Source organism: Pocillopora damicornis, chromosome 9 (genome assembly GCF_964200805.1).
Source record: "Pocillopora damicornis chromosome 9, jaPocDami1.2, whole genome shotgun sequence".
Lineage (NCBI taxonomy): Eukaryota > Metazoa > Cnidaria > Anthozoa > Scleractinia > Pocilloporidae > Pocillopora > Pocillopora damicornis.
The window spans coordinates 2672102-2693814 of NC_142678.1; the positions used below are offsets into that span (position 1 = coordinate 2672102).

General features: G+C 38.1%; 2 protein-coding genes across 3 annotated transcripts; both read right to left on the bottom strand.

The window, feature by feature from the left end:
- Positions 1-484: 484 nt before the first annotated feature.
- Positions 485-10343, bottom strand: LOC113675991 (glycerol-3-phosphate dehydrogenase [NAD(+)], cytoplasmic). Of its 2 annotated transcripts, XM_027192597.2 has the most exons (11): positions 10063-10343; positions 9748-9928; positions 8615-8683; positions 7187-7258; positions 6204-6332; positions 5187-5328; positions 4392-4504; positions 3948-3988; positions 3595-3781; positions 2292-2398; positions 485-2006 (listed from the first exon to the last, which is right to left on the bottom strand). In XM_027192597.2, the coding sequence occupies exons 1-11, from the start codon at positions 10146-10148 to the stop codon at positions 1919-1921; spliced, it is 1215 nt and encodes a 404-aa protein (XP_027048398.2). In that variant the 5' UTR covers positions 10149-10343; the 3' UTR covers positions 485-1918. The 2 variants fall into 2 exon arrangements, with proteins under 2 accessions (XP_027048398.2, XP_027048399.2); XM_027192598.2 differs by lacking the exon at positions 6204-6332 and having other exon boundaries at positions 10063-10238.
- An 8231-nt stretch (positions 10344-18574) lies between these two features.
- On the bottom strand, positions 18575-21713 carry LOC149039626 (uncharacterized). The gene is made up of 3 exons (XM_089183157.1): positions 21704-21713; positions 21126-21403; positions 18575-20363 (listed from the first exon to the last, which is right to left on the bottom strand). Exons 1-3 carry the CDS (start codon positions 21711-21713, stop codon positions 19950-19952), a joined length of 702 nt encoding a protein of 233 aa, XP_089039283.1. The 3' UTR covers positions 18575-19949.

A 21713-nucleotide genomic window follows, 5' to 3' on the forward strand; every position in this document is an offset into this window, starting at 1 on the left:
TCACAACCAAATAATTTCACGCAATAGTCACGTAGTCACGCACGGTTGCTCCCATCACGCTCACCCTCTTCCTTACTAAGTGCACCAACACTTAGATGTAACGACATCGTCACACAAAAATGCAAAAGCGAAATTGAAAAGGGTAAAAAGTTGATAAATTACCCAATAAATTTTCCTTTTAAGATCTTATCAGTGTTATGTTAAAAGGATGTTGTTTATTTCAAAGCCAATAATTCATCATCTCATGCTAATTTGATGAGATTTCACTGCTTTGCAAGTTTGTAACATTTGACAAGGACATATCGTGGTCCTCATGATTTTCAGCAATATAGTTACTATAATAGTAAGTCCTGTCAAATAATACCACAGGTGTTTATAAAAATCTTGAAAACTGGCCATAAGCCAAATAAAGATTTTTTCAGTTGATGAAGAAAACAAGGAAGCCTGAGGCAGTCCCTTCATTAAATCAAATCAAACAAAAAGGTGAAAAGAAAATATAATTTAATTCCCATATATTGACAACAAAAACAAATTACAACAATAATTACATCTATCTAATGACTCCACGGCATTATGCTAATTTTACACGACATTTTCGAATGCCCAATTTTCTTGACTTCTAGGGTATTTTGGCAAATTCTACCTGGACAACTTTAACTAAGAGATGAGTGTTGTTACTGGACCAAAAAAATACAGAAAAAAGATTTTAAATGACTCTTCCCTTCTCCTTGTGACAACCATGTCCACATTGATATCTTCTAGAAAAAGTTTGAAAACAGGAGCAATGATGATAATGATGATGAAAATGTCAATAAACATTACCTAAGAGAAAATCTACAAATATAAAAGCCTTAAACAATTAAGTCATTTGTCAGTAAGATCCAAACACCAGTTCATTAACACTTTTTAACATTGTTTTGTTTGAAAATGTTTTAATTTTTCATGGCTTCTGTGGGATGCATTATTGCAAAAATCTAGAGTAACTTATTTGGATAAGTAGTTAGTTCTAAATTCCAAATCAACCTGAGAACAGTAGACAAAAAGAGACACCACCTGGAATGTCCATTGCTAAATCCCATAATTAGAATTATTATCAACATTAATAAAGCTAAAATTTATTGTTTGCGGTAGTTTTCTCAGTTAGTTCTACTGGTACGAGTAGTAATTAATAATAGAGTTCAAGTCTCATTCAGTGCAGCTAAAGCAACCCAGCAACAAATGCAAGTGTTATTCGTTGAGTGCACTCTTTTTTCTCTAGCTGAAGTTTTGTACTTGTAAATTTCTGTTTCAGTTTAACTGCTTCAATAATTCAATGTTCAATGGAGTTGCCACCAGGGCAGAGGATCAACTAAAGCATGTGTTAATTTTAGTTGCTGAAGGTTCCTTTGAGAAGAATATGAGGCTACTTCCTAGATGTCTAAGGCCTCTGTTTCAAGATGAGTGTAAAGGCATTCTCACATGAATAAAATCATTTTCACAGGCACCTGGCCTAATTTTTAAATGGAAGGATTTTGAACTTGGAATTGGGCTATAAATTTTCATCAAAACTGTAAATTTCTGAGTAACATTAGACTACCAGCAGTTGCTCCTTTTAACAAATTCTGTCAGACGTCCAAAGTAATTGGCAAAGAAAAAGATTGATGCTAGCACACAGCAGTGTGGAACACTGGAAGTGAGGCCCAAAGAGTTCCATGCAACACACTTACATCAGTTTTTTTACTATTTTTTTTTTACTAGCGCCACAGACTTTGCAGAAAAGGAAGGACTGCTCATAGTCTTTAAACTTTATATTTCATGTAAAGTTACGTCAAAGGCTTGTTGCCATGTGGACTCATTATACAAAAAAATATAAATCATAGTAAATTTGAATAAATATAAGACAATGTTGACACCATGATTACAACCACAGGACTCAGTTCTACAAATGTCTTTTGAGGACTTCTATCATCTCTGAGGGAGGATGCTTCTCAAAACACACATTGTAGATGGCAGTAAACAGAGGATACCTGAAAAAGAGAAAAAATCCAAAATCAGATGAGGTAAGGTGGCTGTTAAGATATCATCAGAAGATATCACAAAGTCTACAAAAGATAAACAAACAAACAAACAAACATAGCCCAAAGCATGCAAAGATGACAAAGAATATATTTGGAATTATTTACTCCTTTCCTGTTTGGTGAGATTTGTGTTGGTAATTCAGGTTACAATTATTGCAAAAAAAAGTTCTTCAACTCAAATTCATAACCTATATACTGGTACTGGTTTGTGAGCAATATCAAGCAGACACTTACTCAGAAAGCAAATCATTATCCTTGAGAAGATGATACACTTCATAAACTGTGTGTGGCCCCTGAAGCTTCTGCCCTCCAAGTATGTATTGTTCAACTTCTTCAAATGTCTTATCAAATACAGAAAAAATATGGGTTAGTATCTAAGCACTAATTTTCAAAATCATTTAACTCGTAGATTAGACTTAATTCAAGTGTCAAAATTTCACGCACCCGACTTACACTCCTATCTGGGTCCATCCAAATAATAAAACATGACAAGTAACTCAGATCTAAAATTTAACCATTAAACCTCTTAGAGTAATTTGCATCAAATTTCTCTTTACAATTTCATCCCTGAATTACACAGTAAGGTCATGAGAATAAAGGAAATGATCACCAACTGAAGATGCTCATAAGTGTTAAAGAAATTCTCCTTGTCAGCAGCTAAGATAATGTATGGAGAATATGCATACTGATGTCAGGATGTAAAGGGTTAATGAGACAAACTTACACTTAGTGAACCAAGGAAACTGCAAGGTACAAAAATAAATATCTGCATAATGCATGCAATATGTTCTCCTCATGAAGATTTTGAGGTTTAACTCAAAATCACACTCAAAAACTTCCCACGGAGACTAAATGTACTCAAACTTAACCCTTGGGTTGATCTAAATTACATGTGTTGAACGTTCTTGAATTTTGCTGAAGAAGTTAGCGTATTTACATTTCAGAAGAAGCTTTACCATTTACACCTAAACATCAGTACGCATATTCTCTATACTGTTCTCTACAGATAAGGAGAATTTTTGGTGATCATTTTTTTAAATTTTTGTGACCATGTTTGATTCAGAGGTGATGTTGTGAGGAGAAAATTAAATGCCAGTCATTCTTAAGAGTTTAAGGGTTACTAAGTATTCAGCTTTTTTGTGTTAAATAGCTGCAATGCCACATTTTGGCTCTTAACCATTTAACTCCTAAGATCTGTTTGGTAATTCTCCTTACTGTCTACCAAATGGTTCTCAAATATGTTAGTTTGGAGAATTTGGTATCAGATCAATTAGTAATCCCATAATTATTTTTCTTTATTCTCATCACTTGTCTGCATGATATTGTACAGATATAGTAGTGAGAAATTCTGTCTTGGTCACTCACAGGAGTTAAAGGGTTAAAAGAGAATGAAACCTTAAAATAATGCTTTACAGGGATGGAGACATCCCCAGATATAGGAAAACAAACATGAGGAACAAGGATGTTGATGGATAGAGAAGATGAACACAGAATTGAAATTGCAATCTTTTGGGAGATGGTGCATGTAGTTACAAACCTTGCCCTTGACAAACTCTTCTCCGGCTATCCTGTTTCTTCCACCATAACAAGTAGTTATTAAATCAGCCACTCCACATGATTCGAAGAAAGTCTCCAGTTTGACATCATCATAGAATCTTCGAGCAAACTGAATCATTTCTTTGAGTCCAATGCGAATGACTGCTGCCTTGGAGTTGTCACCATAACTGAAAAAATGACAGGATTACATTGTCAGTAAACAGAGAGTAGAAACATCCAAGGAAAAAAATTCTGCCCCTGACCCTATGTTTTATCTTCCTTAACCTTTGTTTAAGTAACTCTGTTACATATTCATTTCTCTCTCAGAGAAATGAGCCAAAGAACATTTCTTACCCTAAGGCATCTACAACTCCTGCTCCAACTGCTACAGCATTCTAAAAAGAAGAAGATTTCTGTCAATCTCTGTTACACCATTCCTCATCAACTACACATAACTTTGTAAATGAATTGAATGAAATTACTAAAGATGAAAAACATAAATACTCGATAATTATATAAAAACATATACTCGACTCCAGATTCTCCCTGACTTGAACAAACTTAATCCAAACTTCACAATTTGAAGTAAAATTTAGGCCATTCACCATCAGCTAACTTGAAATTTCTAGATAAAATAAACTATTTTTTAACAAGGTTTGTACACATTTTTTGAGTGCAAACCATTCTTTTTATTTTGTAGGGTCTAGGTTACACGTCAACTTGATAGTTCAAGCTAGTGGAGTTCTGTTGCAGTTTTAAAATTAGTTTATTAAAAGAAGTATCCTGATTTGAACAAACCTTAAGTGAGCCACAGAGTTCAACTGTATCTGCATCTGACACAACATTGATTTTGAAATAATCTGTATGGAATAAATCCTTAAGGATGGGACCATGTTCTTCCATACGACAACCTGTTTGAATTAAAAACAATGTATATTAAATAAAAAATAACTATTACTGATCATGTGTTGTATTTCATACTAGGGACAATACAAACATGATCTTGGATGAATTCATATCAAGAAATCTCCACAATGTCAATTTCTAGATGCACAGATGGATGCACAACCAGAGAGATAGTGTCAAGTAAACTTGACAACAACTTCCAGAAGTGATTAGCATGTAACTTCTCCCTACAGTTACCATATATTGTGCAGAAAATAGGTAACAAGAATACTCAAGCTTATCAGGTAGAAGTAATCTTGATCTAAAACCAAATCCCCAAAACTAATTTACATGGAAATTTCTAGCAGCTAGAAGAGAGAATTTACAAGTTAAGGGATTAAACAGGGTAAATTTACAAACAAAGCTAGATGCTTTGAAGGCTTCTTTTCAAGTTACAGTAAGGGCAGTAGCAGTTATGATTAAGTCTTTATCATTGTGGTGTTCCTCTCCAGATTATAAATTCGTTTTAAAAATTGACGACAATTTCCAACTACTGGGGACTCATTCTTTTGAGTTTATACCAGGTATAGCATTTGGATTTTAGACATAGAAGTTACTGAAGTTTGTTTTCTGTGCTATCTGTTTACAGCAATTTTAAATCAGCACCAGCAGTTATTTCCTTCAATACTTAATCTCCCTTTCTATTACCTATAGTAGCCTCTCCAAACATCTCTCTGGCTACTTCCTTGGCAAGGTTTGCTCCCATCAAGACACTGACATGAGGAATTTCCAGAGCTTCTTTAATCATGGTTGACACAAGATTAATTCCAGTGCTTGCATGATCAAGACCCTTTAAGATAAGTTAAATCAAAGTGAGACAAAACTGTTCTGGATGTTTGTGTCAATTTCCTTTACAAGAACAATGAACAACAAATAAGTAGTATGAATACACAATGGGTGTCATCTTGATATAACATTGATTTCTCTGAGCTTACATACAAAGAAATGTATGACAGGTGGAAGGGAGAATTTCAAATCAGATCTAGAGAGTCAAAGGATTTGTAATAGGACTCAACAAAGAGATAAGGGTGACTCAATTCTTATGAAGACCAATCCTTCCAACCCAAGTTCTCAAGTTCAAGATTCTTCAAGAGTTTATTACCATCAGGGCAAGTGCCTTTATAAACTTCCCAACCATCTCCACAGGGGATCTTCTAGTAACAGAACTTGCAATATAACAAACTTGCACAATAATCAAGTTTCTGGCTAATTGATCAACACATTGAAATCTTGGTTAACAAAGTGGTTCCTTATTCATTCCAAATCCTTTGAATGTGCACTGTATTCGTAGGTTTAAACTGTTGACTGAATTTTTTCAAATCAGTATACAAAAAATGTATGTGGAAAAACACAAATTTTATTTCTTAGCAAAGAACTTTGAAACGTATTTTTTTACTGAGAACTGTAAACTTGGTGGGAAGATGATCATAGCACCAAGATCAACATCCCCAAAAGAAGTTTAAAAAAACACAACTGTTGTTTTGGTCTGGTACAAAAAATTGGCTTCAGAGATGTAAATTTCAACTGTTTGAAAGTGTTACACATCTTTTTCTTTTTATAATTTTGCCCATCATATGATTATTGTCAACCATGTGCTCGAATCAACTCCATTCCCACCATGTAAACAGATCCCTTGAACTACTGATGAGGTTGAAGGTCACTTGCCCTGATGCTAGCCTGTCGTTTAAGAGCCTCGTTTCTGTCTATGCTGTTCTTTCGGCATTCTTGCCAAGTCATAATGTGAGTCTTGTCAGCAATTGCATCAATTCTCATGAATTCACAGGGGATGCCAAACTGCCAAAAGAGGACAAAATTTCACCAGCAAGCCATTTGAATTGAACCCATAATTTTCAAGCGACTAGCACTTGAGTTTTAGAGGTGATTGGGTATTACATTGGTTTTGCTTTCAATAAAAGTTTGGAATTGGTTCCAAAGCTATCAAAAAGAGCTGTTACAGTTTTAGTCTGCCATATTTAGCTTGGCACTTTCACCCCATTTTGCCATAACTGCTGATATAATTTAACAATCATTGAAATGCCATCAAATGAATTTTCAAAACAACCATTTCCCAGCTGCATAATTTACCATTAACAGTTTTAAATGCGTGAATCAATTCTACCTTGAGAATTTGCTCAGAAGTTCAAATGACCTTCGTGGAATGCCTGGGAAATTTTAATTGAATAGTTCCAGACTTGTGCATATAACAGATTTAAGGAAAAAAGAAAACCCTGAAAAATTTATTGATCTCGATCCTGGTTGAATTATCCAAAAAAACAAACACTGTTATCTCTTGTGTTTCTCTATCTCTCTCATAGTTTATAACTCCCAGATACACATAGGCATGGTGACCCAATTTTTTTTAATGGCGACCATTTTAAAATTGAGCTTGGAGCCTTGTTGTCCTTTTGTACCTTCTGCACTTCTAGGACAACTGCCTGTTTTAACTTTGAGCTCTCCTGAGCTCTCCTGGGCTCCCTGTGATCTCCTCTTTTCTTTCGATAGCCTTTAGTGATGACTTCGGTTTTACAACCTTCTGTCAGAATACACTCTTGTCAAAGAATAACTGCTATACACATAGAGCATTTTATAACCCCTTACTTAAAGAAGAAGGTTTGACATGCCGTCTTGTGGATTAACCTGTCATTTACCTTTATAAGGGAAATTGCAATTACACCTGGTTTCACCACTTCTTTCATCTTGGTGCAAACTGCCTTTACAAACTGATAAAATAAAACAAAAAAAACAATTATTTATAACATAATATGTCAATGAAATGAAGATTTTTTTCGTATCCAAAAATCTCAAAAAAGAACTGATGAGGAGGAAAGTAATCTAGACTGTTAAAACAGGTCTCTTTGAATAATTACCCTTTAAACCCTAACATTAGTATGTAAATTCTCCACACTGTTCCTTACACATTTCCTTAGGTGCTGACAAGGAGAATTTATTTGCCAATCAAAAGGTTTCTTCCCTGGTGACCATTTCCTTTATTCTCATGACCTTAATGCGTGATTCAGGAGTGATTTGTAGGGAGAAATTAGATGCTAGTCACTTTTAGGGTTTAAAAGATTAAGGGTAAACATTTCAAAGAAATATTTCAGTTTGAGAATCTCTATAACCTTGAATGAAAAGCAACTAAAATCATTTAACCCTTTCACTCACAAGGTGTACAATTAAAAAAAAATTATCTTTACAACAATGACACATTTTCAAGCAGTAAGATAAGAATAAATACATCAACTGGAGGATAACATTAAATTCTTTGATCTGATAGGATGAATTTATATTCAAGTCTTAGGATGTGAAGATCAGTTCAGGTTAGGTACCCATTCAAATACAAATCAATCGGAAGAAGTGGAAATGGATGGGCCATGCCTTGAGGAAACATCATCACAGTATTACTACTGACAGTAACTGTAGGCAAGCCTTCAAATGGAATCCTCAAGGCTCATGGAAAAGAAGACACCCCAAACGACACCTGGTGGGGAGATGTTCAGCCTGAAGAACTGGGGCCACACCTAAACCACACTCTTAAGGCTGGCCCAGGATGGAACAAGATAGAAAAGGGAAATCATTGATGACTAATGCTCCAAAAGAAGCTAAGAGCATAACTAACTCACTAACTTGGGAAGTGAAAGGGTGAATGCATTCTGGATGTGGCTGAAAAGTCCTTAAAACATGCTTATGATGTTTCAAGCAGTATTAACCCTTTAACTTGCAGTAGTCATAAACATGCAACTTCTCCTTACAATACCCATACATCATCCAAAAAACAGGTGATGAGAATACATAAACTTATCAGGTAGAAATTGCTACCTAGATCTAACATGAAATTCTCATAACTTGTATATAAGGAAATGTCTTGCAGCTAGAGAGGAGACTTAGAGGGTTAGAAAATGGTTATATCAGTCTTCCTAATTAAAACTGATTTAGTCAGTGAAAAAAAGAAAAAAAAAAAGGTGCAGTGACCTAAATTGCAGAGAAATCCTTGCTATTTCTACATGCTTCAAGCTTGGTCCACTGCAAACTTTAAATTGCAATTCAAATTATCAAAAAAAACACAAAAAATTGTTAACCTGGTGAGGTACAACAAACACAAGAATATCTGCATCCTTGGCCGCATCTACTACATCTGGGTTTGCTACCTACAAGAGAAGACATAACAAAAATAAATGACAAGTCCCTTTTAGCTTAGGAAATTCCTTGCAAATTTCAGTTGTTTGACCATCACTACAAACTTATTAAAACTACTGACAATACTGTAAATAGGTCTATATTGCTACAATTAAGATTTCTTTTGTTTGGAAGTCACCATGTTCACAAACACCTCATATTAAAGAATTCAGTCAAAGCCAACTTGAAACAACCAGGGGTTGAATTATTCATTTTGTATAGCTTAGTATTTCCTTCATCAAATAACTAGCTACTTGGTAAAGCCACTCCTTTAAAGCAAAATTGGTCATTTACTGGTACTGATGTGGGTCAGTTTTGCTTTCAAAGTAAACTTATTTTTTACCAATATCTCCTGACTGAACAAGCTGGTTTGCTTAAAAAGAAAGTTATAAACTTTAAAAATTTCCCTAAATTCTTCAAATTTTTTGGAATAACCTTTGTCACCTTCCAAAGGTTATTCCAAATTTATGAGGAAATTAGCAGGAAAGAGGCATATTCATGAGAAATCACTTTGTTTTCCTGCTTATTTAACTACTGAATGAAACGAATGGCAATTCAAGCATATCGACTCAATCTCATGCTTTGTTGTTGTTCTTTTGTTTGGTTAAAAATAATGTGAAAACTTGCATTTTTGTCAATCTATTATGTAATCAATTACAAATAGACAATCAATACACACATCGCAAAACAACATCGATCGACATTCATCCTTCCTCAATACGTGAAAAATATGTATGCAAATTTGGTGACTATGGTTTCGCTCTACAGATCTGAAGTGCCACGATGCCATCTGATGACATGTCCACTTAAAATGACAAACTTAATTTAGATCCATTGTGATTAAACCTCAAGAATGTTTCGTTTCTTGAGTGTTTAGCGAGATTTAAAAGGTAAACACCCTCCGACTAGGTAATAAAAAAAAAAGGATTTCACGTCTTTAAGGGATGTTGAAGACTGAGTTTATTATTGAGGGATGAACAATTTTCTGCTGACATAATCGCAGTTTACATTCAACCCGCTTCCCCAATGAACTTACAATGTTGTCCGGCAGTTTAAAACCTTTGAGGTACTTCACATTCTCGTGTTCCGTGTTGATAATTTCTGTGAGCTTCTTTCCTTCAATTAGCTCTTCATAAACGTACATCTGCACCGTTTGTTGGAATAAATCCGGATGATCTTTCACATTGGCGCCCACAATACGAGATATCACAGAACCCCTGAAAGAAGAAATTATATAAAAACAATCGTTCGGTGTTCGCCAGATTTTGAAGGCTCTGTATTCGATTGCGCGCGATTCTTCCAATAAGTTGATTTCATTTAGGTAGCTAGATACCTCAGATGATAAACTTACCAGTTTCCGGAGCCTATTATAGAGACTTTTTTCGGAGCTGCCATTCTTAGTGTGTGCAAACTTCGTGTAAACAACCTATAGATCATTGCATCTTCATGCTTGGACTATTGGAACAGGGCGAACGAACAGAATCATGGGATGCCCGTCGCGAACCACAGGACAACCATTAACCCTGCGTGACACTAGAAGCTGAAGTATGGCCGACCATTTCGTAAACTTTCTTTTCACTGCGCACTGCATATCGTGTATTCCATTTAAAGGAGTCTGCGTAATCAGTGGTCAAATAGCATGTATTGATGCAAGGAATATCAAATTTACCAAAACCAGACAATCTGTTACAGATATACTTAACAAATAGATTAATAATGACGTCATCTATGCGTCTGTCCTCCAATTTATCATAAACATGAACTAATCTAAAGCGTGTATGATTCCACTCAACGTGCAAAAACGAATAGACTTCAGAGTAATGAAACTGTTGCCTTAGATTTTTCCCTGATTCTCTTAACATTTAATATTAGAATTCTGGTACAATAAATACTGAAGGTGAACGCGCTTGTGATCGATAAGCTGCCCGCTCTTTCCACTCGTCCAGAACTTCACCCCCCCCCCTTCCCCGTTCCCCTCCTTCCCCGTCCCCCTCCTTCTTGTCTTTGTAGACGACAAATTCGAATCCAAAGCTTTTTATTTTATAACAAATATTGTAGGTTTTCCGACTGATGCCTGCGAACAGGCCCTTAACGCTTCAGCACAAATGTTTCTTTACCCGCGGGAAAGTACGAGGTCTTTTTCGGCACGAGAATGTATGATGTTACGATGCTATAAAGAGGAAGTTGTAATACATCATAAAATGAATCATAATTCAGTCCCATAATTCCTTTGTGGACTGATTAAGACAGAAAAACAAATACTAAGGTGCTTACTAATCATTTGGTTCTTCTACAAGTTCCGTGAGAATTGAAACGGAGACAGTTGAGACATGGGGCGAGCAATTCAGAGGCGTGAAGTAATTTCAAAGAAGCAGACGTTAACAATTGCATGTATTTGTGCTTTTACGGCATTGAGAATGTTCTTTACATTTTTCTTCTTCGTCACAAGCATTATTTGCATAGTGAAATCAGGAAGCCGCATCGAAAAGTGTAAAGGCCAAGTCAGTTTTTCTCAGAAAACGATCGATGCTCTCGACACCACCAGCACTTTTATCGAGACAACTTTTTCGTCGCTCTTGATCTTTCTTCTCTATCGCTGGAAATGGTTTCACTTCAAAAATTTCCTCAAGGCTCTGCCAAAACAGCGAAGTGCTTGGTCGTGGGCCATCTTGTGGATTTTGCGTATTGTCACGAACGTTCTCATCGATATTATCCCGTCTGTTAAGAATGGTAACTATATGCTGGTCGTGCTCGGCATTTCATTGAGCTTCGAATTCTTTTCAACAACCATTTTTGCCTGTGCGATTCAGTTTGTCTTCCTCACCAAAGTCACAAGATGGATCAATCTTTACTTCACGGATGCCAAATGCCGTTTCATATGGCTTTACCGGATTGTCTTACTTACGTACGGCTTTCGACTGCTCTCACTATTCTTGTATGATTCTTTTTTGGTTGCCAGGCACATCGTACGGGAAAGTGAATATAAGTCATATGACCAAATTTTGCTGTTTTTGGATGCTGGTTACAGAGGTAGTCTATCGTATTTCTTTTTCGGAAAATTTTTTGAGTTTTCTATCCCGGAAGAAGAGGAAGTTGTTCGGGAAGTTCAACTGGAAGAACCAAATGAAGAGCGAGAAGCTGAAGGACGAGGAGAAATCAGAGGTGACCCAGAAAATGATAGGGAACTCGATTCCTTGGCATTATCAGAGGAATCACTTCTGGCCTGAAATCAGCACGATAACATTTGTAAAGATAACAATATGTCTTGAGATGCAATTTGGAATGCAATTTGGCTACGACGAGTACAATTCGTAGTCTATGATTTTGATCTTTGAATCTACGAGTGCTAGTTTTTCTCACTTTGCGCACGAGATGTAACATATAGTCACTTGTTAGAACAATTTTTAAATTGTAATTAGTAATCTGAGATTGCTTTATTTTGCTTTACTTCGCTTTGTGTTTAGTATGGAAAGCTAGCGCTAGTCTCTCAACCAATCAGATGTAAAACTGACAAATCAATTACGACTTGGTCGCCCGCGTTTTCTTGCGCTTTCGGCAGTGAGGTTATGTTTACTTTTAAAATCTCACTGGCTTTTCAAGGTATTTTTCTTTCTTCTGATTCGTTGCTGGTTTTTGTTTTATCGGAAAGCACTCTAATATTAGCACAAGTTCTCGCTGTATCTGCTCTAGTCTTTGTAATATAAATTTACGGAAATGCCTTGTTTACAGAACGGATAATTTTAGTTTCTAGCTGGGAACTCATAAAGTGTTAACTTGCATCCTGTGTGAACCAAACAACAAATGCCATTTTGATTTATTTCCTAATTGGTAGTATCGGCTTGTAAATTTTCAAACAGTATATTTTTTCAATCGGAAATTAATTCAATTTGTTCCTCGTAGCCCAAGCGGGGCTTCTTGATAAATTACTTAATCCAGAGGGGCTTCAATTTGGGGAAAATTTAGGCAGTTATGAATATCATATATCTGAGTCAGCTCAGGATTATGAACCAGTAATCATTTGTAATTGTAGAGGTGATTCAGATAGCTAATAACTAAAAAATAACCGGTGAGCTTCACTTCCGGTTGAGATTTTTGAGAACGTGCCTTCGGCTCTTCAGTTTTAAAGATATCGATATATTTTGTTAAAATGGGTAATTTAGTGTTAACAAATGAGTCGAAAACGTAAATTTGTCACGGTAAAGAATTTAAAGGCTGACGTTTTGGGCGTTAGCATTTCGTCAGAGCCAGATTTTGGTGAAAGACTATTAGCGATTTCATTTTGTCTTAATCTTTGCTATTTAGAGACATTTACACTCAAAATTCGTCTATCCAGTAATAGAGGGGCAACTTAAAAAAAACTCAACAATGAAATTATTCCTTATATAAGACTGACAACAATACGTCATTAATTATTCCTGGCGTGGCAGGAGATGCTGAATTCATATTCAATTCACATTCATAGGTGTCTATCAGTCCACTTTCCTCCAGGTCAAGCTCTGCAAAGATGAGAATTGACCACATTATTTTTGCTTTAGTAGTCACATATTTAAACTTGTTCTTTATACTTCTGTTATTCTGTTATGCCGTTCATTGCATCGTGATATCACTTTTGTGGAGTTTGCTTTTTCAGCGGTCCAGATGTATATCCTCTATTGATGGGAGAGAGGTTTCTTCAGACATTTCCTCCTCCGCTCTCCAAAACAGGGAAAGGTATTGATGTGGTGTTTCTTGTGGATTGCACGCATTGCTACGAACGTTCTCACAGATGTCATTCTAGGTATTAGCAGAAAATATCCCGTAGTTATCGTCTTAGATTTGTCTGCTTCGCTAACGCTTACGCTTCGCAGCGTGGCTCCATCTTCGCTTTCCCGGAAAAGCTGGTTTGTTGGGCGTATTGTATCGCGTAAGTTTATTTACGTATGGCCTTCGAATGCTCGCATTCTTGCTGTACGACTCTCTTTTGGTTGCTAGACACATCTTTCAAGAAAATGAATGCCAGCAGGTCGACGGCATGCCACTAACTTTGGATTCTGTTTACAGAGGAAGTTAGTCATTTCTTTACGGCAAACTTTTTGACTATGTTATCCCGGAACTGGTGGAGCTGACGAACATTTCCAGTTAGAGGGAGTTTCAGAAGTTACCGATATCGATGGAAGAAGAAGATATCGAGGAACGAGAGATAGATTAACTTCTTTGCTTTTTTGTAAACTTAAAATAACGGGTCCGGAACATATCGTGCACTAGACTTAAGTATAGTTTATGATTTTCCCCGAATTTCCTTCCAACATACAAACGCTTTCTCTTGCATTAATTCTGAGAAAGATCAGCTTCCTAGAGATTAGAATGTTCTTTAAATAGGACAAACTTCTTTTCCGCCGGAGCCCGATTTAATTTTCTTTTCTTCTTTCAAAGAAGAATGAAATACACGAAAAAGAGGAAAATGTTCGAAAAGTAGCGTGTTTTTGACTGACCTCAGACTGCGTGACATGTCACGAAAATCTACAGAGGCAGATGTTAAACGTAAGTTTGATATGGCAAGAGTTTCACATTTTTCGAGAAAATTTTACCCAACGCGAAAACGAAAGTGAATGAGGAAAGAAACCACTACGACGCTCAATGAATTGTAAACAGGTGATTACCATAGTTAGATAGACACAACTTTCCCAAGCTTTTGTCATGAGAAAAAGCAAACGATTAATTCATGAAAGCGTCACGCGTTGTGTGACTCGGTATTGAACTCGTTAGAAGGAATAGTATGGGGAACAAAATACGGTCGATTCACACCGATAAATATTTCGAAATACGAAAGTTTTATACGTAAAATCGATAGAACTTACTCACATCTTGTGTTTCCGCTGTGGTTTCTGGCGATTTCTTCCGTTTTAAGCATGTTTTGCCATCACCGTTATTACTATAGGCCTGTTAGAAGACGAAGTAAAATCTGTTGTAAAACTTAAAAACGGCAGGGAGCGCCGAAGACCACAACGGTTTCGCAAGATGTGAATAATTTCTATTGATTTTACGCGTAGAATGTTCATATTTCGAAATATTTATTGTTGTAAATTGACAAAATTTCGTTCCCCATAACGTGTTCAAATTCTCAACGGTTCCTCTCGTAACTTAAAACCGAGTCACACAACGCATGACGCTTTCATGAATTAATCTTTTACTTTTTCTCGAGATATGAGCTTGGGACGTTAAAGGGAGAGTCTTTTCCCCAACAGCGCACGATGGATCTTATTGGTTAGTTTGATGTCGCCTTATATCTGAAAGTGTAGTTGTTTCGGATCAAAAGTCTATGACGTCAGAGGGTACCTGCACTCCGTTACCCTCGAAATCTTGACCACGTGAACAAAGAGGTGTAGTATCTTGTAGTCTCATGCTCTATGTTTAATATTCATCAATAAATTTTCGATTTATATTCTCGCTGCGTCTTAAAGTGTCTTTGCTATGCTCCATAATAAATCACTCGAGGAAGGACTTCACAGCCAAGCTCATGCTGGCGGTCAGTGCCTGGGACAAATTGTTAGTCGGCGATGATTGTTCAAAGATTTGCTGTAACGCTGTCCCAGGCCGTGCCCGCGGCTACGTTGCAGGCATGTCCGAGGAATATCGCAAGAAGACCCTCTGAGAACAGGCTTATCAAGAAATAATGGTAATAGGACCGAGTGGAGTTCGATTCGGTCTGTAATCATGGCTCATGGCTCGTGTACGACGACCTGACTGACGTCATTAGAGTAACAGTTAGCACAGGGGCACAGAGGAACAGTAGGCACAGAGGAACAGTGGGCACAGAGGAACAGTGGGCACAGAGGAACAGTGGGCACAGAGGAACAGTGGGCACAGAGGAACAGTGGGCACAGAGGCACAGAGGCACAGAGGAACAGTGGGCACAGAGGAACAGTGGGCACAGAGGAACAGTGGGCACAGAGGAACAGTGGGCACAGAGGAACAGTGGGCACAGAGGAACAGTGGGCACAGAGGAACAGAGGCACAGAGGAACAGTGGGCACAGAAGAACTGTGGGAACAGAGGAACAGTGGGCAAAGAGGAACAGTGGGCACAGAGGAACAGAGGAACAGAGGAACAGTAGGCACAGAGGAACAGAGGAACATTGGGCACAGAGGAACAGAGGAACATTGGGCACAAAGGAACAGTGGGAACAGAAGAACGGTGGGCACAGAGGAATAGTGGGCACAGAGGAACAGAGGCACAGAGGAACTGTAGGCACAGAGGAACAGCGGAACAGTGAGCACAGAGGAACAGTGGGAACAGAGGAACAGTGGGCACAGAGGAACAGTGGGCACAGAGGAACAGTAGGCACAGAGGCACAGAGGAACAGTGGGCACAGAGGAACAGTGGGCACAGAGGAACAGTGGGCACAGAGGAACAGTGGGCACAGAGGAACAGTGGGCACAGAGGAACAGTGGGCACAGAGGAACAGTGGGCACAGAAGAACTGTGGGAACAGAGGAACAGTGGGCACAGAGGAACAGTGGGCACAGAGGAACAGTGGGCACAGAGGAACAGTGGGCACAGAGGAACAGAGGAACAGAGGAACAGTAGGCACAGAGGAACAGAGGAACATTGGGCACAGAGGAACAGAGTAACATTGGGCACAAAGGAACAGTGGGAACAGAGGAACGGTGGGCATAGAGGAATAGTGGGCACAGAGGAACAGAGGCACAGAGGCACAGAGGAACAGTAGGCACAGAGGAACAGCGGAACAGTGGGCACAGAGGAACAGTGGAACAGTGGGCACAGAGGAACAGTGGGAACAGAGGAACAGTGGGCACAGAGGAACAGTGGGCACAGAGGAACAGTAGGCACAGAGGCACAGAGGAACAGTGGGCACAGAGGAACAGTGGGCACTGAGGAACAGTGGGCACAGAGGAACAGTGGGAACAGAGGAACAGTGGGCACAGAGGAACAGTGGGCACAGAGGAACAGTAGGCACAGAGGCACAGAGGAACAGTGGGCACAGAGGAACAGTGGGCACTGAGGAACAGTAGGCACAGAGGAACAGAGGAACAGAGGAACAGTAGGCACAGAGGAACAGAGGAACAGTGGGCACAGAGGAACAATGGGCACAGAGGAACAGTGGGCACAGAGGAACAGTGGGCACAGAGGAACAGTGGGCACTGAGGAACAGTAGGCACAGAGGAACAGAGGAACAGAGGAACAGAGGAACAGTGGGCACAGAGGAACAGAGGAACAGTGGGCACAGAGGAACAATGGGCACAGAGGAACAGTGGGCACAGAGGAACAGTGGGCACAGAGGAACAGTGGGCACAGAGGAACAGAGGGCACAGAGGAACAGTGGGCACAGAGGAACAGAGGCACAGAGGAACAGTAGGCACAGAGGAACAGTGGGCACAGAGGAACAGTGGGCACAGAGGAACAGTGGGCACAGAGGAACAGTAGGCACAGAGGAACAGTGGGCACAGAGGAACAGTAGGCACAGAGGAACAGTGGGCACAGAGGAACAGTGGGCACAGAGGAACAGTGGGCACAGAGGAACAGTGGGCAGAGAGGAACAGTGGGCAGAGAGGAACAGTAGGCACAGAGGAACAGTGGGCACAGAGGAACAGTGGGCACAGAGGCACAGAGGAACAGTAGGCACAAGAGTAGGAATAGAAGAACAGTGGGTACAGCAGAACGGCAACAATATGTAATTAATCCATCCAGGCTTGTTGTTGTTATTTATTTATTTATTTATTATTATTTTTTAAAAGTAGTCGGGACGGTGGAAAGAAGCCTAACAAACGAGCCTTAGAGCTATATTAAACGACCTAGATTTCTACGTTTTTTTTTTTTCACTGCAGGATTGGTATCCCTTCATAAGCAAAATTAGTATCTGCGGTATTCAATTTAAAAAAAAAATTAAGAAAATGATGCAGTAGGCACGGAGGAAAATTAGGTTCAGAGAAACCGTGGGCTCCGAGGAATAGTGTTCATAGAGGAACAGTAGGCACACAGGAAAGGTTCGCACAGAGAAACAGTGAGCACTTTTTGTAAGAGGAGCGCCAACATTCGAAGATGACTGGTTTAATTTCTATCTATAAGAATACTATTTTACCATCAATACAGCAGAAGAAAGTAGAATTACAAATTTCATTGCCCAGTATATTCTTGACATTGTCTAGTGATCATTAAGTAGCAGGAAGTAAAACTGTACGGTGTAGTCCTTGCTGGTCAAGGCCGACATCCCTCGCCGCCACTATCAACGGCTTTTTTAATCTCTACTTGTTGTTTCACCAGCGTGTTTGTTCGGTTATTTAGTTTAGAAATGGTACATTTGGGCACCGAAAAGTGCACTACTGAAGCTAAAGACACATCAGTAGAGCCCGTTGTAATCATTTTGTTATGCGTGTTAGTTGTGTATCACTGTTTTTCTCCGTTTTTATTAAAAAAGTCAGTAACTTATCTTAATTGAATGAGTTTACTGTATTAAATTGCTATGCGTCATGCTGTTGTCCATGGTTGCCAATGACTCCAATGAAAAACTTGAACAGTAGGCACAGAAGTACAGTGGAAAACTAGGAACGGCAGCATAGAGGAACAGTGGGTGCAGAGTGACAATGGACACAGAGGAACAGTGGGTAGAGTGGAAAAGCGGAAATATGTAAACGATCCATCCAGACTTGTTGTTATTATTTATTTATTTTTAACAGCAGTCGTAACAGTGGGAAAAAGGAAAACAAAGGAAATTTCAACTGGACGACCTAGATTTGTACACAATTCACTACAGGATTGGATAAAACAGATCTGCTAGTTTAATACTTGCTTTGGATAGCTTCCTTTTGTTTGTTTGTTTTCAATAAAAAATGAGTATAAAAGGTTATCCCACTCGCTATCGCTTACAACTACTGCTTACTTTTTTTAAGGTGAAAAAATATGTTTGAAATGAAGTTTTCCTCGTCTAACTAACTATGAGATATTTTAGGGTAGTACATCTCAAAGGGGGCAAGGAAGGGTTAGTTCTCCTCTTAACCAACAAAACTAACTGAAAGCACTTATCACTCAATTATTATATGGTTATTAAGAAACAAGAACAGTAAATAAAATCACATTAACTCAAATCCTCTTTCATGTAACTGAAACAAAATTTATCGTACTCAGATCACTTAGCACTGTTTTTTCAATTCAATTCAATAATAATTTATTAGAGTTAAAAAAACAGGAAGCCTTCTAGTACTTTCTCTGGAAGGATAAATTTCTTGGAAGAACCATTTTTTTAACTTGCAAACATTCCCTGGAACTTCTAGGGTAATGCAAACCCAAAATACTTTGAGACCAAAAACATACATATTATTCACATTTTCTGTATCTCACCTCACTATTTCCTCATATTCTAAACGATTTGCTAAATATTCATTTGTCTCAGAGGGTCACTCAGTCATTGATGGCAATAGACTGCTCATCTGTCACATGAACTCCAATTAAAAAATAATTCCAAAAAAAGAAGAGCCATTTTTATTATAATGGTCAAGGTAACTGGAGGTTTTTTTATTGCAGTAACAATGGCCTGCCTACACATGAATAAACCACAGGGAAAATATTTCACACTAAAAATGCTTCCAAAATCTTCAAAGCCACCAGCTGTATTAATTTTATCATATTTTTGTCAACAGGCACTATAATAATTATTAGCTTTTCACTACATCAGCCAGTCGGCTTGTTTTTTTTTTTGTTTGGTTTTTTTTTTTACATTTCAAGTCTTGTACACATTTTCAACATTTTTTACAAGTAGAATGGGCTTATATGCAGACTGAATGATTTATACCGGTCAATATTTTTTACCCCTCAGACACCAGCAGCAACTGTCAATGAGTAGGAAATTATTTCAATTGATGAAAAACTAGTAATACCATTGTCAAATCAGGATCGAATTATAATTATCACAAAAAATGCTACTGGTAAAATCGAGTAAAAATGTGTAAACCAGTTTATATTGTTGAGGCCTGTAGTTTATTCATGTTTGGACTGTGTTGCTGGCCCTGTATAATATGTAAAACAATGTTCCAAACGTTGAAAATTGAATGAAGTCAGTAACAGAAATTGAGGTAAGTGTCACTTATTCCATAAAAAAATCAGCAAATGAAACGTCAAACTTCCCTGAGTATAAATGTATGAAAAATTGTTGGTCACAAAAACCCGAAGTGAAAAATTGCACGGTGATAAACTGCATTACTTAGCAATGAGCTAGAGGAATGTACCCTTACATTACTTCTAGTTGTCTAGTTGTCCTCTGGTGTGATATCGTGCTCATTCTTTAAGCGGTTTTTATGTGGTGACTGGTTGAGAAATTTGTTAAATAGGTCCTTTGTAATTATGGATTTGTCTGCCCGCTCATTAAAGGCTTGGAGGTATTTTTCCCTAGTCACCTCATATGTGGCCAAGTCTTCATCATTTATATCTGCCGGGAGCTTCTTGTAGAAGACGGTGCTTCTGTCGACGGATACGACAGTGCCAAATCCATCTGTTGCCAGATTTTCCATTGTGCCACTTAGAACCTCAGCAGATGGCCTCGCGTTCCCACTAAAATTGCGCTGGGCCAGACGTGTAGACACAAAAGGCCCTTTACAGAGCAGGATGCGCCTCTGCCGTTCATAGTGGTCACTTGAGGCATTCTCTGTATTGCACTTCACAAGCTGCAAAACATGAAACACCTTTTTAGTAATCCAGTAACAAGTACTGCATCTGAAAATGATGATTCCTGATAAGCTGTTCATCAAGGAATTTTGAAGGATTGATGCTATTGTGTTATGAAAACATCAAGTTCTTTATTAGTTGTTGTTCCTTTTCTAAGTATATGAACAGCTGTAAGTAATCTTTCAGGATGAATATTTATTGATTATTTTTTTTAATTTGTAGAAATTCTGATGGACAATGTTTGTCGAACCATTTCTAGCATCAGTCATCAGATGTCGAGGTTCAGTAAAAAATAATGATCTGTTATCAAGCAGTTAATCAGACTTAAATTTGCAGCTAAAGAATTTGGCTCAACACTTATCAATGTTGTGGCGACAAACTGTAGACATGCCGGTTTGGGCGCTTTGATTTTTGTGTACCTTATTGATACTTAATTTTTATACTTTGGTAAGATAGTATTTCGCAGGGTTTATTTTTGCATATCCAATAGGCAAATATGAAAAAAGGATATTAAAATTCATGATTCAAGCATTTAATCTTGATTTTGTGATTTATACATAAACCAAGGTATTCATCAATAAAAATGAACTGAAATAAAAAGGAAATAAAAACAGAAAAGCAATACACGGCCTGGTTTCCTAGGCTTGTATTTTTCAAATTTCATGTTTATGGTTCCATGGCTATGCCCTCTGTTAATTTGTTTCTCCAAGAAATAGTCACACTTGTTTTACCAGTTGCTTTATTATTGAACAACCGCTCACCTGGTCAAGGATTCTCCTCTGGGCTGTAAAATACTGGCACAGTGTTATACTCCTCTGAATAGTTAATGAGCTGATGACTTGTGGTGGTGGTGATTTCTCTTCTTCTTGGAGAAATTTTGTCAGCTGGTCGTATAACACATGGAGAACAGCTGCCAGCCTCAGCACGTGCCTGTCATCTTTTGAAACATCTTCTGGGCAGATGTTTCTCGCCCACTGACTATTAAGGGATGCAGAGATGCCATCTATAAATTCCTCGTACTTTCTGTTGCCATCCTGGTCTAGGGAGTACGTTACAAGGCCATTTTCAGAATGAGAGAACTCATATATGGCAGAATAGACAGCTCTGAAATATAAAATAAGAGCACATATTGAGAAAGGTTGCTTGGAAGGGATCCCTCCAAAAGCAGGAACAAGTAGACAGGAATCGATGCATAAAAGCCTCCGGAAGGCGTAGAAAAAAGGAGAATTGGTGTTAAAACAGCAGTGGCAAGCATAGGTACGTGCCTATACAGGTGGAACGAAAGGCGAATATCAGAAAAGGTAGGATCGTGTCATTCGGCAGTTCCTGTCCCAGTCACCGAGTACCAT

Excerpts from the sequence above, each read along its gene's own strand:
- LOC113675991 (XM_027192597.2), bottom strand. The coding sequence starts at position 10,148 with ATGATCTATAGGTTGTTTACACGAAGTTTGCACACACTAAGAATGGCA. Across the intron at positions 6,333-7,186 it reads TTGCAATTTCCCTTATAAAG|TTTGGCATCCCCTGTGAATT; the intron begins GTAAATGACAGG and ends CTCTTTTGGCAG. Across the intron at positions 3,782-3,947 it reads GGAGTTGTAGATGCCTTAGG|TTATGGTGACAACTCCAAGG; the intron begins GTAAGAAATGTT and ends TCATTTTTTCAG.
- LOC149039626 (XM_089183157.1), bottom strand. Across the intron at positions 20,364-21,125 it reads AGAGGAGAATCCTTGACCAG|CTTGTGAAGTGCAATACAGA; the intron begins GTGAGCGGTTGT and ends CATGTTTTGCAG.